At 34.5% G+C, this 17,862-nt stretch overlaps 1 protein-coding gene across 1 annotated transcript in view; it reads right to left on the bottom strand.

Moving 5' to 3' along the window:
- Positions 1-240: 240 nt before the first annotated feature.
- Positions 241-17,862, bottom strand: part of LOC131070585 (kinesin-like protein KIN-14L) — a 153,291-nt gene continuing 135,669 nt past the window's right edge. The window contains exons 20-23 of the mRNA XM_058006167.2: positions 14,641-14,739; positions 1,597-1,737; positions 1,203-1,361; positions 241-1,050 (exon numbers count right to left, since the gene is read on the bottom strand). Of these exons, the coding sequence (XP_057862150.1) occupies positions 550-1,050; positions 1,203-1,361; positions 1,597-1,737; positions 14,641-14,739 (900 nt within the window). The 3' untranslated portion in view covers positions 241-549. The remainder of the gene's footprint in view (positions 1,051-1,202; positions 1,362-1,596; positions 1,738-14,640; positions 14,740-17,862) is intronic.

Here is a 17,862-nt window from a genome sequence, read left to right on the forward strand (position 1 = left end):
TGACTTCCATGTAGTGTTTAAGCTAGACAGGCTTTAAGTAGCATTAATCAAAGAGAAATTTGCTAAAATACACTCAGTTTATCATTGCAATGGTGAAGTAACCAATTTAACGGAAATAAGTTTCGCCAAATTTAACTTCCAAAATTATTTTCATGTCTAGTTAAAATTCACACTAGGAGGGCTCATTTAATTCCCGTTGAAATTTTATCAAATTCACAGTTAAACGAGGGACAAAGTGCAGAGATGGAAATCATTGCATTATATTGATACCTTCATAAGCATTTCTAGCATTTACACATCTAAAATATGATTTCAAAAGGAATCATAATTTTCTTGAACAAAAACACCCCACAGATTCTGCAAAAGAATGTGATACTGCCTAGCAAATACAAACACAAACTCGTTCAATTTCTCAATGGTTTGCAGTGGCATTCATCATTTTTCCTACAATGCACAAAATCCTCAGTTGTTTATACAACAGGGCCCAAAGCCCTTTACATACATGTAGCAATAATCATAGAATACATGATACCATAAGAATAATTGATTTCACCGAGTTGCTTCTGACATATTATCACTCTCACTTTTCCTTCGGAGCTGAGCTGACCTGTTTGATGGTGTACTTGGATTCAGTACATCTCTAGATGATTCATCTTTCTCGAGGTCGTTCGCAAAATTTTTCATTGAAGGAACTCTCATGGCCAATGTTTTGTATAACCTTGAATACCTTGCACGGGTTCCATCAGCAGTTCTTGCCAAGGCAAGCTGGCATAAGGCCTCCGGAAGTTGTGAAAGAATTTGTCTCATCTCTTCTAAGCTCAAACTTGTCAACACTGCAGGCTTTGGTACAGTGGCAACAATTTCGTGGCTAGTCTCATCTTGCATTTTAGCTTTTGCCTTCACCAGAAGCTCTGATTTTGATGTTGCACCACACTTAATTACAAAAGGTGCAGTTGAGCCAGTGTTAAACTGCAATACACTCCATTGAACTACTTCATTCTCAGTAGACTGCACTGGTGCTGGAAGATTCTCATTTACTACTTCAATATACTGCACCATAAAAGTACAAATAATTACATCTCATAAGAAAGCATATAAAATCACAAAAATATGGGAAGATCCGAGGATAACATTATTTCACTTATAAAATACTGCATTTGTTTGCAACCTATACAGTGAATCTGCTCCATATTGAAACACACCTCGATTGTTTTGCAAGCTTCTGCAATGTGTCTTTGCGCACAAGGATGATCAATTGAAAGAAGTAAAGGCATTCGCCCTGAAAGTTCATCCAACGCTTCTAACAGGACCTTCTTCTTGGTTTCAGTCATAGCTTTCTGAGAAGCTTGATTATTTATGTCCTGTGAACACAAGTAAAACATAATACTATGGTATAAATGCTTAAATAGAATCTCACTGCCTTTGAAATCAAAGAACTCTAGCATAACCCAAATATCAAATAAGAGTATGAAAAACCTTTCTTCAGTAGGTTCTTTGTTCTCTTATCTACTGGGAAACTGATCGATAAAGAGAACATCAATTTCAATTAACACAAGACGTACAGCAAGAATTGGAAGATACAGAAGAAAAACAAACCTCTACTTGTCTCAAAATATCTTCAAGGGATATAAGTGATGCTAATCGTGCATCTTCAGCTGCAGTTGAAGGGTTACGTACAGGTGACCCCCCTTGCTCTTTTGTTAATAATGCAATATCTGTTCGAACTTGTTGCAGTATCTGTACATCCACAAAACACCATTATTTTCAAGTTCTGTTCAACAAGTATTCAATTTTGCTAAAATAAGACAAATTCACTCGTGACTACTATCAGTGTTTGCATGCATCATTTTCTGACTGCAAGTTTCCCAAAGTTCAAAATTACCAGAGAGAATTGAATTAACATCCAAACCACAAACCTCAAGCACACAGCCCTAAACAGGCAATTTAATAATTTATTTCGGTACCTTTCAGAGCACCAAGAAATTCATACAATATCATTGGAGTGCAACAGTTGGAAAAATGCATCCAGCCTCATGTTTGCCAGAACCTTCATGCCAAGTTGTGCTTTCAAACATGCAAAAATGGAAGGGGATGAATAGGGCTACAATACAGCCTCTCCTTGTCTCACTCCATGTGTACAGGCCTTACTGTAAAGTATGCCCACACATGCACACATACACACATATCAGTGCTATGAAACATGTCAAGGACTCAGCCAAACTCATGATGCCATATACAAGGTGGCCCTAACAAGTATTTGCACTCAACTTGCACAATCAGAGAGTTCAACACAAGACTCACAATTCCTGGAATCACAAGTCCCATCCTGTACTCGAGATTCTGCAGCAGACCATGACCACTAAAATATGATAATTTAAAATTTCATGACTAAAACAATAAAACATAGAACACTTAAAACCAAAAAGAACATCACTCAACCTAATCTGCCACTAACAAAGTAAACCACTTGTGCAAATGAGGAGCTAATATATATATATATAAGTTTATGACTAAAAAACTAAAAAATGGAACACTTAAAACCACAAAGAACATCACTCATTAACTTAATCTGCCACGAACAAAGTAAAGCACTCCTATTTGACTCTTTTTTAACTTTGTCTTTTCTTTCACAATCTTTTCACCTTCACTCACTCTATTTGGTTTTTCCTTCTGTCTTCAAAATAGCTTAACTGTCCTGTACGAGGAGTTGGTATGGTTGGATTGGTGGTTTACTTGTGCAAATGAGAAGCTTATATATATATATATATATAAACACAGAAATAATAAAAAGATCAAAACTTTAGTTTTACAGTTGTCTTTAGTACATACACTCTACTTTTCTCTCCACAAAGTAGAATTTATAATTTTCGTATCTAAACCACAAACGAAAGACCATAGAAGCATAGCATACCAAGTACAAAGAAAGCGCACCTTTTTGTAAATATTGTGGTGTGAAATTTCAAGGAGGCATTGATCATCTCAAATACCACCTTGCACACATACCTGAATGTGATGTGGCATTGTGCAAATATGCTTAAACTAAGATTGTGAGCAAGGTGTCAGCCCAATTGGAGATCTTTCAAGGGAACAAAAAAAGGACAAGGAAAAAGTAAAAAACTAACAAATAGCTACTTCTATTTTTTAATCCCCTAAATGCTTCCACAAGTATTGGGCCTAGAGTGTGTAATTTGGAGGGTTGGTTTGTGCCATGCAGTATTCTCGGTTACTAGTTATCATTACAAAGCACCATGGGTTAGAACATTACGCACATGCTAGTGAGGAGTGTTGTGGACGATTTTTAGTCCTTTTTTTTTTTTTTGTATTCTAGATCTCCTTACTAGCAAAGCATTGGTTTGGGTAATTGTCATTGGATGGTTGATGTGATTCAAAGCCTCTTCCATTGATGACATATAAGGTGACCAATTTCGATGGAGAAAGTGATCGATATATAGTCACTTATTGATGAGCAATGGAGTATTTGGAGGAAGAAGGGTGGCAATATCATGTCCTACGGATGGACTAATATCAAAAATAGCACATTGTTGAATATTTTAGTATCTACTTGAGGTGGCACAATCTTCTTTAAGTCAGATGATACTTTAGGGTAGATTAAAAAACTCAAATTATTTGCATGGTGTATTTAAAGAAATTTTGGTGGAGGTGAGAAAGGAAAATGTAGTAATCACTAACAATTGAACAAATTATGTTGCTACAGATAGATTACTAATAGTAATGGAGAGACACCTCCACATTTTTCAGACTATGCTCAACATATTGTATTGATATGATCTCGGAAAACATTGATAAAATAGAGTGTGTCAAGCCAATTGTCGAGCATGAGTGCACTAATACATTTTTAATTTTTTAACCATGTTGGGGTACTCTCTTTAATGAGTTCACAAATAACGAGTTGGTCCAACTTGGTGTCACTCATTTTGCGATGTCTTTTATTAGATTATAGTCTTTGATACAAGCAAAAGCTTTTTTAAAGTAAATGTTTGTTAGTGAGCCATGAAGCAAGTCTTCCTACTCAAACACAAATGTTGGGATTAACATGGATTATAAGACATTTGATGGAATTCATTTTGAACTCATAAAAAAGAAATTGTGGATGTAAGACTTTAATTTTTTTTACTGCATATTTTTTGAATTTTTAAATTTTATTTTTCTTAATTTTCAAGTTAGGGCTCAGTTGTTGAGTTACTTTTTAACAATCTGACTTTTAATAGTTCATTGAGACATTTGTATCTCTCCTTTCTATGGTCGATCGTGCAAAGCCAACAATACGTTACATTGACAAGGGCATGGAACAAGTAAGGAACATACACAACTTTATGGTGGCAGCATGAAAAACTAGTATATGCCCATTCAGAATATCATTGACCAGCACCAGGTAAAAATTCTCTTCTAATATTCTAACCCAGTCATGTGATTGTCCTACTTCAATGAAAGGAAAGTATGTAAAACTCAAAACATCTTATTTAACAAAATGAGAGAAGAAATGCTAAATAGGAGCGGATCTAACAATTTTAGAAAAATAAGCAACATGCAACACAAAATAAGATCACACTATAAAAGGTATACCTTGGGAAAACCCTTCAGTAAAAAAGAAGCCCAACATCAAAGAAGCACTGAATCATCGATACTAAGATTACAGTACAATATCAGAGAAAGAACCCCTTTGATAGCAACCTTCAACCTATGTCTAGAGAAAATTCAACGACATAAACCCCACAAAATACAAGTGCTTAATACCTTGATCCTAAGCATATCGAATATATAGAGTAAGTCCATATCCAAAAACTACCAATGCCTTCCAACATAATTTGAAAACTCGGACTCAATGTAGGCTCAACTACCCAAAATTTTGACTCAAACTCCAGAATCAGCCAAAAACTAATAAATAATTACACAAACAATAAAACCTAATGCATTTGGAGAATTCAAGTCTATTATGATCACCAATTTGTCATAATTCAAATATTAAATATCATTTTGATATGAACCTCAAATCAATAAATTGCAATTCCACAAAGTCTCAGAATAAGGGGACCATGGGCTTGGATTTGGGACCAACATGGGGATAGTGACAAACGATGGCCAAGGGGTAGCGTCCCTCATAGGGATCTTGGGGGTAGTGCCCCTCGTGGGAGTTTGAGGGCAAGGTGGTTAGCATACAATGCATTTATCATGTTTTGATCGTATGGTTGTCTATGACAACGTATAAATTGTTTGTCAGCTTTCAAGTTGTGTTACCAAATCCAAAAAAGGACCGGCCAAATCTGAATCTATTTTGAACCAAATCCACGGTCCAATAGAACACATACGCATATTTTGATCACCAATTTGTTATAATTTGAATATTATATGTCATTTGACCCTCAAATCAATAAATGGCAATTCCATGAAAGCCTCAAAAAAGGGGGGCCAAGGGCTTGGATTTGGGGGCAACATGAGGATAGCGACAAGCAACGATCAAGGGGTAGTGCCCCTCATGGGAGTTTTGGGGCAAGTTGGCACACAATGCTTTTATTATGTTTTGATCATATGGTTGTATCCAACTATGTATTAATTGTTTATCAGCTTTTCGGTTATATTACCAGATCTGCCAAGGGACTGGCCAGATCGAGATCAGATTCGAACTAAATCTGCAGTTTGATCCAATTCACCTGTAGATTCTATCAAGGAATGCAGATGGAGAGTTGGGTTCATTTGAGATGAACCCAAGGTAATCCAAGCTGATCCAGCCAAAACCAAGTTGAACCCATCAGTTCTTTGACATTTTTTTTTTCATTTCCCCCTTTGACTTTTAACTTCATCATCCAAAAGCAAATTCCGAACCCTAAAAATGTCATCTAAAGCAAATCAAACACCAAAACAAACTCAATTTAGCTCGTTTTTATTGCAAAAGATATATACCATTCGAAAAGGTTGAATTTTCATTCTTGCTTGTCATTCAAAAAAGGGAGCTAAATATTGATCATTTAAGGTTCCATAGCAGTTGCATTGCTATTCCTATGCATTTGCAAGTGTTCATCAGCTAGTAAGAAGATCATAGAAGAACATTTTTTAGAAGAGGTAGCTTTTTTTCTCTTGCATTTTGATTTTACAAACATGAAACAAACTCTTTTTTTTGCTTTTCTAAGTTTTTTTTCATTTTCCTATGAATGTATCATTGTGCTTAAAATTTTAAAAAAAGTTTGGTTTTATATTATCTTTTATTTTTTGCTTTTTATGGAATTCCTAAACTAGGCATCAAAGCTTGCCTTGGAAAGAATACAGTATATGAAAGAATAGAGTACAAGTGTCGCCAAAGCAAGTAACGACACATTAATAAACAAGGGCAGGCAAATGAACTAGCAAGTTGTAGATAAAATCATCCTTTAGCAAAGCGAAGATCAAAGAGAATTAAGCACCCTATGACCCCATCTAATCCCAATGCTGTGGTAGAGAGCCACCCATTTTTTTATCACTCCTAAAGAATAACCCACTACAAAAAAGGGACCAAAGGGGCCTTTGAAAATGGCATTTCAAAATGAGACTCAAGACATTGCCAATCAACAAATAGAAAGATGTATTTATGCAAATGGGTTGGCTTTCAATGTTGTTGACTTATCATTTTAGTAAGAAATGCTGTAAAAAATTAATGAGACTCCAAAAGGGTACAAGAGCCCAAGTTATGAGAAGGTGTGTGGCACCTTATTGGGTAAAGAGATCAATCCCATAGAAGATTCATTGAAGACAATACGGCATTCATGGGCCCATACAAGGGTGTCCATTATTTACTATCTATGTTACCAAGTTTTGCTTATTTGCGTCGAAATCAAGGCTTGGTATGAATCTAGGCTCGATATGAGTTGGGTTCGCCCCCGAGTTCATCCTAGGTGTGTCCTAGGCAATTGGGTTCCCTGGGGTCCGACAACACCATACACACAAGGAACCCGACCACTCGAGGCACACCCAGCAAGCAAACCTGGACGTACCCAAGGGGACCCAAGCCTATAGGTGCCCAAAAACGGGGCCCACAGGTTAAAAAAACATTTTTAAAAACATTTTCATTTTTTCAAAACCCTAATTTCGCCCTAAAGATGCCACTATCTACTCTTTTCACTCATTTATCTCCATTGTACTTGCATTTTTCACCTTTTTTTCTCTCCAAGCAGGTTTTGAAGGTGATTGCATTTTTCTTTGAAGGTGAAGGCTACAAAGGTGTGAGACACACATCAAAGGCATAGGAATCATTGGAGAAGGAAGACTTAGCCATCAAAGATGAGCGAATCTTAATTTTTTTTAAAGTTTAAAAAAAAGTTTTGAATATTTTTTTAACACTTTGTATGCATAATAAGGGGTTATAATGCCAAATTTTTTTCAATATAGTTGAGTTTTCCATTTTTTATTTTAGGTTCATCATTCATACATAATGGCTAGAAGTACAAGAGCAAGTGCAAGGTCTAGTTCAATTGCCCAAGCCCAAATTCAATAGAACCCTTTTAAAATTGATGTTGATTCGGCAATTTGGCATTATACAACAATGACCAAGCAAATGCCTAGTGGTGGGAGTTTTTTTTACGGTATAAACATTGCGCATAGAGTATACTAGCTCATACTATCAAGTAAAAGGTCACTTTTGCACCATCCTTGGACCTAGAATAAAATTTTGGAAGGCAGGGTCCCATGGAACGAGCTTAAGCTCTATTTTTAAGGAAGAGGTGGTCCCATGAAGAAGTTATTTTTTTGCTACGAGATTATTTGGAATCTTTTCCCAAAAAATAGGAGCCCCTACTTTTTAGGCCTGTAATTTTAAGCAGGTGAAAACAGGGTGGGGCTAGAAATTGCCCCACCAACTTAGGAATATTTTATGCCACTTGTCAATCATCTGAATTTTAGAGGGAAAACTAAATTTATTTACAACCAGCTTGCTTAAGTTTAGGAGTTTAAACTTAAGATGAGATTGCCAAGATCCTTAAATTTAGGAGCTTAAATTTTTAAGATGAAGTGCAATACAAAATTCATGGGACCGCCAACTTTAAAATATTCCTAAAAAATCTCAATAGCTCAAGTTCTATTTTTTAGGATGCTCCCCTCCATGGGACCCTAGCCCTAAGGGGTCAAATGGTAAATGGCTACCAAAAGCTCTAATTATGGAATATATTAGAGAACAAGATAAAGTCGACAAGAGAAGCAACAAACCAAAGACTAATCATCCTCTTACCAAGGCAAGCTCAAAGAGGCCTCCTAGTAGTAGTGGCTCCACAAGACCGGTTGGCCCACATCCTTTCATGCCAATGCCACCACCTTTTGAACCAGAGAATGTCGTGGTTACACGAAAAGGAGTCCCATTGGGTAGTGCCTTCAAAAATGAAATCAGAGAGGTAGCAGATCAAAGCGTTGCTCATTGCATTTATGACAATGGGCTTCCTTTCAACATTTTTAGATCACCTTATTTTCGAGACATGGTGCATACCCTTTGCAATACACCTCATTATGTTTGTCTTGAGCATGAAAGGGTGCGAACCACCTTATTGGCAAAGGAGAAAGCTTCTGTAGAAAGTCTAGAGACACAAATGAGAGTCATCGAAGATATATGGAAAGAAATACTTGTGTCCATTGTTTCTAATGGATGGAAAGTTTGCAAAAATAGGCCATTGATCAATATTATAGCAGTGTTACCCGGAAACGTGTTTTCACCCTTAAGGCACACGTTCCGGAAACAAAAACAATTTTGGGGACAGGAGGATGGCTGAAAACATTTCCAACTTGTCCCCAATCCTCAAAAAGTTTTGGAAACGCTCAACTTTTTTTCGAGGACCGTTAACCATCCCTGGGATGGGGGGATGGCGGGACAGAGAAAAGGTATGTTTTTTTTTCCTCAGAAATTTGTTGTAACACTGTAAACATTCATCATTGCAACATAATAACATTTATAAATTAGAATCTAGATTATAAATCTAATATCATATTCAAACCCTAGGTGAAGTCTTGAGTCTATGCCTGAGCAATAAAATTCACACTTCATAGTCTTTTTTTCCCTTGCTCAGATGAAAAAACCCTTTCACACTTCACCAGTTCACAGAATTTTGTATTTCTCGTCCTTTGTTGAGCGGTGTTGTGAGTGAAAGCTTCGTCCGTAAAGGTTTTTATTTTCTTTTAAAACTAAGTCACTGACTTATATGAATGCAACAAATTGTTGTTGGTTGTTGGAACGAGATGACCACCCTCTTACATCTCTTAGCATTTGCTTTGACACCAAAGTTTAATAGCATGGAGATGCTTGCATTGCCAAGGAGGGTGCCAGCATATAGAGATGTGGAGGTTGCTAGTAGATATAGGGCTGCATTTAAAAAGATATATTCACATGAGGAGGCTAAAAATATTGCCTTGAGGGAATTTGGCCAATTTGTATCTACAAAATATCATGATGTTGAAGCTCTTCAAGCCAGATATGGGATGGATGCTGATGAGTGGTGGTATGTACATGGTCAAGGCTCCATTTTCTTGCAGCCTCTTGCAATTAAAATTCTCTCCCAAGAATGTATCTTTTTATTTTTTATTTTTTATTGTTTTCCAATTCCATTTGATGTTATCATATTAAAATATTTTTATTTTATAATTTATAAAATTAGAATTATGTTTTAATAGTTTGCAAGCTCTTCAGCTGAGTGGAATTGGAGTATATACTCCATCCACTCGGTCAAATGTAATTGTTTGGGTGCAAAAAATGCAAAGGATTTGGTTTACGTGCACTCCAACCTTCGTCTATTGTCACATAAGAAACCTGAATATAATGTGGTTGTGAAAAGGAATTGGATACTAGCCCTTGAATGTGCTGATTTAGATGCTACAGTTGCACAACTTGCCCAAGTCACTATAGAGGAGGTGGCTATAGAACTTGACAAAGACATAGCTAGTGGTAGTGGCAATCCAATGGATTGTGGTTCAAATGATGTTGAATTTGAACCAAATGATGTTGAATTTGAACCAAATGATGACCTTGGGCTTGGGCTTGATCCTTCTGATGAAGATGAATATTGAATCCCATATGGCTTGTAATTTGAAATTTCATTCTGTTATGACATTTTGAAACTTGAAAGTTGAATATTTTCATTTTTGCAAATTATGAATATGATATTATATTTACGATGTTATGAATATTTAATGGCAATTATGGATTTATGTATGTGAAAGTTACATTGTATGGATTGTATCATTGTAATAATGGGAGTGACAGTTTATATTTTATAATTTTTTATGTTTGAACATATATATAATATATGTATAAATTATATGTGTATGGATGTGCCGATACCTGTACCCAAGGAAAAAAAATTGTTGTACCCGTGAATCCGTACCCAATTCTGTATTTGTACTCATACCCGAACCGGTAACTTAGCTTTTACATTTAACAAAAGTAGTATAGGTTTAAAATTTGTATTTCACTGGTTAACCAGCTAAGAAAGAACTTGGTATTTATGATTTAAAAAAAAATTATATGGTTAATAGTTTACAGATATTTTGCTCATACGAGCATCAATATAAGACCAATACAAGCTCTTGCAAGCACAACCATGAAACTAATATCAGCTCCTTTCGAGCAACTACACTAGAAACCATCTATGGAAGATCTAAAGACAATGTACAAATCAACTTATTTATAAACCACCTCCTTGTTAAAAGAAAACTATGGAAGACCAAGAATCAACTTAGAATTCCATATTTGATGTCCCATTGGAATTTGAACTTGGGTCTCCACATTGAGAACTCAATGCTTTAACCAATTGAGCTCGGCCCCTTGGACAATTTACAATAAAATCATTAGCTGACCAGCTATAATATTTGATAATACCAATATGTTGAATTGGAAATGAATACAAAGTGCTGAACTTTAAATCTGATACAATGTACTAGAGGATCCTTTATGTAATAATGTTTGATGCATATAATTTACTTCATTTTTATAGGCCAGGCAGCCTCCATAGATGATCAAATTTATAAATGAAGTCTTCACCTATTTGCAACAACCACCTTGAAATATATCCACTAACTTGCTAAGCATTGGGATTGAAAAATCCCTTTTTTACTCCCATTGCTATCTTCTATATTTTAATGTTTTCCCTTTGGCAACCTTACACCTCCCTTTTCCTTAAGAAGAGCTATTATTTATGTAACGACTAGCAAGGTATATCTGTGATAACACTTTTCTTTTATTCCTCACATCCACCTTGGATTCCCTAAACCCCCCCATCACAGTTCCAAACTTTGAAAATACCTTTTTAGATGGTGTGGATATGATAATGGAGTCCTAATAGTATTAGGAATCCTTAATAATTTAACTTTTATCTTATGATACCTTTTTAAGACTAACAATACTACCAAAAATGTTGGGCAGTTGGGTTTGTGGAGTCCTATCAGCATTAGGAATTCAAAATTCACTTTTTAACTTGCACACCTCCCTTCATAATGGTATGGTAGATTCATCACTTCAAAGAGATATGTATGGCAACATTTAGAGGAACCTACAGCCTAATTTAGGGCTCTTCATCTGTATTTTATGACCGCTCCTTGTAGATATTCTATGAATCTCACAACTAGAATTTATAAAACAATAATACTTAGATAGAACTTTGATATAGAATATTTATTTCCTTTGCAAATCCTTTCGACAAATCTCTATAATCACCAATTTAAGCACATCTATGAATCTGGCATGAATCCACCTAAAGATTGACTAGGAGGGTTTCCATTCTTGAAACCAATTTTGCCTTAAGATTTTTGTCCTAGGGCAAAACAAGAACGATTGCTTGCTCTCCAAACTTAAGTTTTGAAATGTAAATGCCAAGAATGCCATTTCCCTTGTCGATTCTCCTCTTAATACATTTTTTGAAAATTATAAAATCTTATTTTCCATAACCTTTTAATTTCCTACCTCAAGTGATATTTTTAATTCAACTTTACTTTTAATCCCCAAAATAACTAAATAAGTTACTTTTATGTCTCCATATAATAACCCCTTTTTATATAATTAAATATAAGTTGTCTTCTAATTTTTCCACTTTACGAAAAAACATTTTATCATTTAATACTTTATTTATTTCTATGCAACCACCAAAGTTAAAGAAAATATTAAAATATCCCAAAATATGAATTCTAACCACGCCACCAATATCTTAAGTGCATGAGATATAAGTCTACGAAAATTAGTGCTCTCCCAAGACAACAGACTTCTCCAAGAAGTGTTGAGTGCTCCTAGAATATCGGATTTGCACATGGAAAGTACCATTGTACTCATCTTGGCTCTAAGAACTCTCTACCACTATCAAAATACCTTTCCAATAAAGTTGGCACTCTCCAAGAAAGTTGGGGCTTTCCAAAGATATCGACATGGACAAAAAAAGCATTGTTCCACGGTCGTTGGGGACAAGGAGACGGGGGGACAAAGGGAAAAAGTTTCGGGGACGGGGGGACTTGGGCCTGGGGAGGGGGGAACGCGTTTCTGCGGAACACTGAAAAAAAGGGACCTTACAAGAAAGCATGGATATATAGGTTTCTCCTACCAAACCTTTCAATGCCCTAGTCATGTGTTAAACTCTTATTCATGTTTGTTTTTGGTAACTTATATTGAAAGATATGTAATTTCCCCTCATGGATTTAGGGATGCTTTAGCCATAATTAATCAATTTCAAGATACTTATGACTCAAACTAAATATATTAGGAGACAATTCCACCTTAACATGCATCAAATCAGTGATATTCCGCAGCTCAATCAATTAAATATTAATAAATAAATTGTTTGTCTATCAAACATCCATAGTTCTTAATGTAAGTATCAAACCAATTGTAATGTCCCCTATTAGGAACATCTCCTTTCCCAACTCCTTAAACACAGACAGTCATAACAGAAAACAAATTCTTCTTCCTGATATTAACTTAAGAGTTCTTCTGATTTATATTATAATATTTATTTGTCTGATCAAATCATTACTTTATATATTTATATATATATATTGATATATATATTATGTATTTATATACTATTATTATGACATTTGTCTGTAGAGCATTTCTCAATTAATGTCATAATACTAATAATTATACAATTATCAATATTTATTTATTTATTATAATTTATTATATTTTATTCATTAAATTCTGCATAAGAACATTGTCGGACTTCATATATTAAGCATACATATTAAGCACATCCCCATGCATACCACCTAGTACAAGAATGTTACTGCCTGTAACTTACTATGACTGTCAGAATATACATATACCTCTTTTATTTATATTCCCACGAATTTCCCCAAAGTCTAGTCTATTCACTGTGCATTATGAAATACCTTTGCTGCACATAATTAAATCATACGTATTACTTGTAAAACATTTCTTTTTGATCCATCCTTTTTCCCTCCCTCCTTTCTGCACTTTCAATCTTCATATATATGCTTTTACATTATGAGACATACCTTTTGATCATCGAAGAAACACATCCTTTATCATCCCGTGGCAAATAAGAAGCATAACTAATATTTGTATCTTTATTTATTAGCAATCATCGATGTAATCTTTTCATGAGTCATGGCATTGACTAATCCACATCTTCTTATAACAAATCATTCCTTTGAATAATCGGTCTTTCACAGTTATTATTTTAATGGCAATTAACTTTAAGTAAATTGATTCATATAAAGAATCGGACTTATGCATATTTGATTGTAAGTTAATTATGTCTTTGTTATGTTAATCTGAGGAACGGCTGCATAACAGATTGCCATCTTCTGACTACCTTTATATGGGTGAAATCGTTCATATCAAGTTAAATTTATAAATTGTGTTTACAATTATGTTTAAAACTTATAATATATAAATTATCTTTATAATATAATATTAATTTATTTTTATTGGAATATTTCAAAAATATTATTATTATTATTTAAATAATAATATTTAATAAATAATTAAGTTTCAAATAATCATTCTTTGGTAATTATTATATTGATTAATAATTATTATTATTTCATTTATGATATATATAATGATCAAGGTGGGGAGATGACAAGATAACTCATTGAGCACTCGATAAAATACATGGAAATTATAATTATGGTATGCTCTAGCAATTGCCACTCTAGCAACACAAAAACACGCTTAATCACTATTACCAAATACCCAGAACCATGTGGACCAGAAGTCATGGTCCCAAAGGGCCAACAAACACTCTAAAATAAATATTTTCCAGAATTAGTTTCATTATCCCTGATATATAGCAATACAAATGGTTGTGAGAACATATGTTACTTTAAATCCTAAAAACGGGAAACACATGGAAATATATCTTGAAACAATTTCCATTCTAAAAACAATTCAGTCAATCTAATTTTGAATTCAATTACCTTTCTCAGACAAGTTGATAAAATATAAAAAAACAAATTCAAGAGGCACATATTGTGACACAGAAAAATCCAGACTCCAATAGAGTTTTTATTTTGACACTGGGATCTGATGATGAGACAGTAGAAACCAGTTTCCACACATCCCTATACAGATTGCTCCCATTCCAATACAGTTTCGTCCCATTTTTTGTAACACCACCTAGCTATAGAAAGATAAATCAAGCTAGAGAAATCAGACAGCATACAGACCTTTCTTCTTTTATGCTCCACAGATTCAAGAGCTGACCGCAGTTTTGTTATACTGGCCAAATCATCTGCTTCTTCTGTGGCCAAAGTCCCTGCGATATCCTGAATCACAAAAAATTGTGTACACGTGTCAATATTTTAAGAAAACATTAGTTGAGTATTTTTTTCATGAGCGTTTCAACTCAAATGGAGTTCTTTAAAATAAAGTTAAATGTTAGATTGTATTCATTACATTGCCTTCAGGAAAACAGGAATGCATAAATATAAAACATGATCTCACCAGTAACCTATTAAAAAAGATTGGAACAATTTATAAGAGATTTGAGCATGTTACCATCTACTTATCAATAATTGCAAGTGTTAGTGCTAGTCAGCTGTTTATAGAATTAAATGTATGTATCTTTCCCTTGGATAACAATGCTAAGAAAATTTGACCAGCTGGATCTTCTACAATTCACCATTGACATGTATATAGGAAAAGATATAGAAGATTATGAAAATGATCCTAGGCCTTCTACATTTGTTTTACATTAGTGGATGTGATGATGGTGTCAATGAATTGTTAGCCAGACTGGGTAAGAGAAAGGTCTTAATCTCACTAACTTGTGATTCCACCGTTCTCATACATATTTTTTGCTTTGACATGCTGATTCTAATGAGATGATTATGCTCCCTGGTGCTACTTAGGTAGAAATTTAGATGCTTGATTGTGCCCTTCATAATAGTGTTGGTAGAGAGACAAAAGAGTGTGAATCTGTTCGGAATGACAAGCAGTGTACCCATTTGGAATGCCAAAATGCAGAATGTGGTTCATGACACTCAGATCATTCCTATGGAAAATTTATCCTAAGTTGTACCCTTCATAATAGTGTTGATAGAGAGATAAAAGAGTGTACACCTGTCTGGAATGACAAGCAGTGTACTCATTTGGAATGCCAAAATGCAGCATGTGGTTCATGATGCTCAGATCATTCCTATGGAAAATTTATCCTAATATTACTTCATTTGCCATGTTTAAAACTGTGAAGATTGAATCAATGCATAAAGACCTACTTGAGTGTGGAAAGGCACTTTCTAAGAAACATCTAATTCCCCTTTCTGATAATGTGCAGTTTTGCAATGTAATTTTGCAAAAAAGGATGTTTGATAGGTTTGTGTTACACTCATAGTGCATATATCTATGTGCTATAGAATGATACTGCTTCATTATTCTTAGTTAACAAGTTATTAATATTGCCCCCTTTAAGTGGCACCACTTTCCTATTTGTGCTTAAAGTAACTTAGCTTTCCATCAGTACCACTGTGCACATCTACAGTTCATGTTAATCACTTTATCTTTGTGAACCTATTGTATTTCTCACATTAATATCCTAAAAGGTGATATCTAAGCATCAACTTGGAAGACAAATTCTTTGTGGCACATAGGCAAGGATTGGTATATAAGACTTCACTAATAGAAACAATTACTAGGCATTTTTCCCCTAAAAATTCTGGCGTTTCATGGAATCATGTCGCCCTGGCCTCCCCCACAAAAAGACAAATTTCCAAAATGGGGACATCCTCAGGACATGTGGACAGGGATGAGACATCCCCCCCATTACCATTCCTCCCTTCCCCCCAGCCACCATCACCAAACAGGAAACATCTCCATGGAGTTTGCCTTATAATGGAGTCCATTGGGGATGTCTAGGGGACTTTGGGAAGTCCGCAAGACAACATGGAAGCTTTGTGAAGTCCCTCAACGTCTCAAAAACATTGGGCCATCCCCATTGCCAGCACATGCAAAAAGTCATTTAAAGAAAAGAAAAAAAACATTTATTAAAAAATCTACTTTACTGACCCTAATCTTAAAATGTTAATGGGCCCACCCACACCCTAAACCCTCAAAAAAGCTATAAATATGTATGCCCGTCCTCAATCTAAATCACCATAAACACTTTGGCATTGCATTGGCCAGGAGGAAGAGGAAAACTTCAATCGTCTTCATCAATCAACTATTTGAAGCATTCATCGAATCATCAAGGTAAGAAAGACTTAAAACAAACTTTGAAATTTATATTTTGTTTTTGGCATTTATATTTTTCACTGCTAAAATGACAAATTTGAAATTATATTTTTGTTTTCAATTTAAGTATTCAATATATTATTATCCTGTTTACATACGCAAATTGCAAATTATTTGTAGGGTTTAGAAATTTTTAAATGTTATTTTCAGTACTGTTTAACCGTTGTTTTTACTATTTAGGGTTTTATTATTTTATGGGTTATTAAAATTATTTAGCATTCTAGGATTTCAAATTTATTTATTTTTAAATGTTTATTTCCAAATTTGAATACTAATACATCTGATTTTCTGATTTTCATTTGGCTTTTGTGCATCATCAGCTTCTACACTACGTGGAATCTAAAGAAAATCAACAGTAAAATGAAAATAAGACTTCCCCTTTTAGTTTCAAAGTTTTAAAGTTCCAATTTAAATGTTAAATTTTAGATTAGAATTCTTAGTCTTACTACTAAGAGCCAAATTAGGATTTCATCTTTTCTGTATCCTCTGCTTCTGTGCTTTGTTCAACCAGAATTAAGTAAAACAAAAGTGAAATCCTTGTTCAATTAATGTTTAAGAACACAGATTTCAATTTTTTTGTATTCTCTACTTCTGCCATTTGTTCAACCAGAAGGAAGAAAAACAAAAGGGTAATCCTTGTGTCTTGAGCCCTTACATCATGCATATGCACTAAATTTTAAATTTTAATCAATAAATTTCATTTCTTGTAGTGTCACTATAATTTCTCATAGCATGAGTAACTATAAGGCAGTTCAGAATCCAAAGATTGCAATTGAATCAAAGAATTGGAATAGATGTCAATGGGAGTGATACAACTAGTTATATTGGAAGTGCTCCTTTGAATTGCCCTTCAAGGACATGAAGAAAATAGATTATCAAACAAGTAGTTCTTGATCCAAGAGATGTGTAAATGTTTATCTACAACCACCACAAATCATATGTGCCATTCCAAACATTCTCCAAGACAACTTTTGAAACTTGTAGAGATCAAATATACATCATACTTTATTTTTTTAGAGAGGGTGCTTGAGTTGAAAGAGCCATTGCAACAAATGGTCATTACACAATAATGGAATCAATGGCTTGATTCTAAGAGTAGAGGAAGAGGGTGAACAAAGTGGTAAAGAGCAAGAGCAACACTTTTTGGGTCGATGCCAAAT

This window comes from Cryptomeria japonica, chromosome 8, assembly GCF_030272615.1.
Source record: "Cryptomeria japonica chromosome 8, Sugi_1.0, whole genome shotgun sequence".
NCBI lineage: Eukaryota > Viridiplantae > Streptophyta > Pinopsida > Cupressales > Cupressaceae > Cryptomeria > Cryptomeria japonica.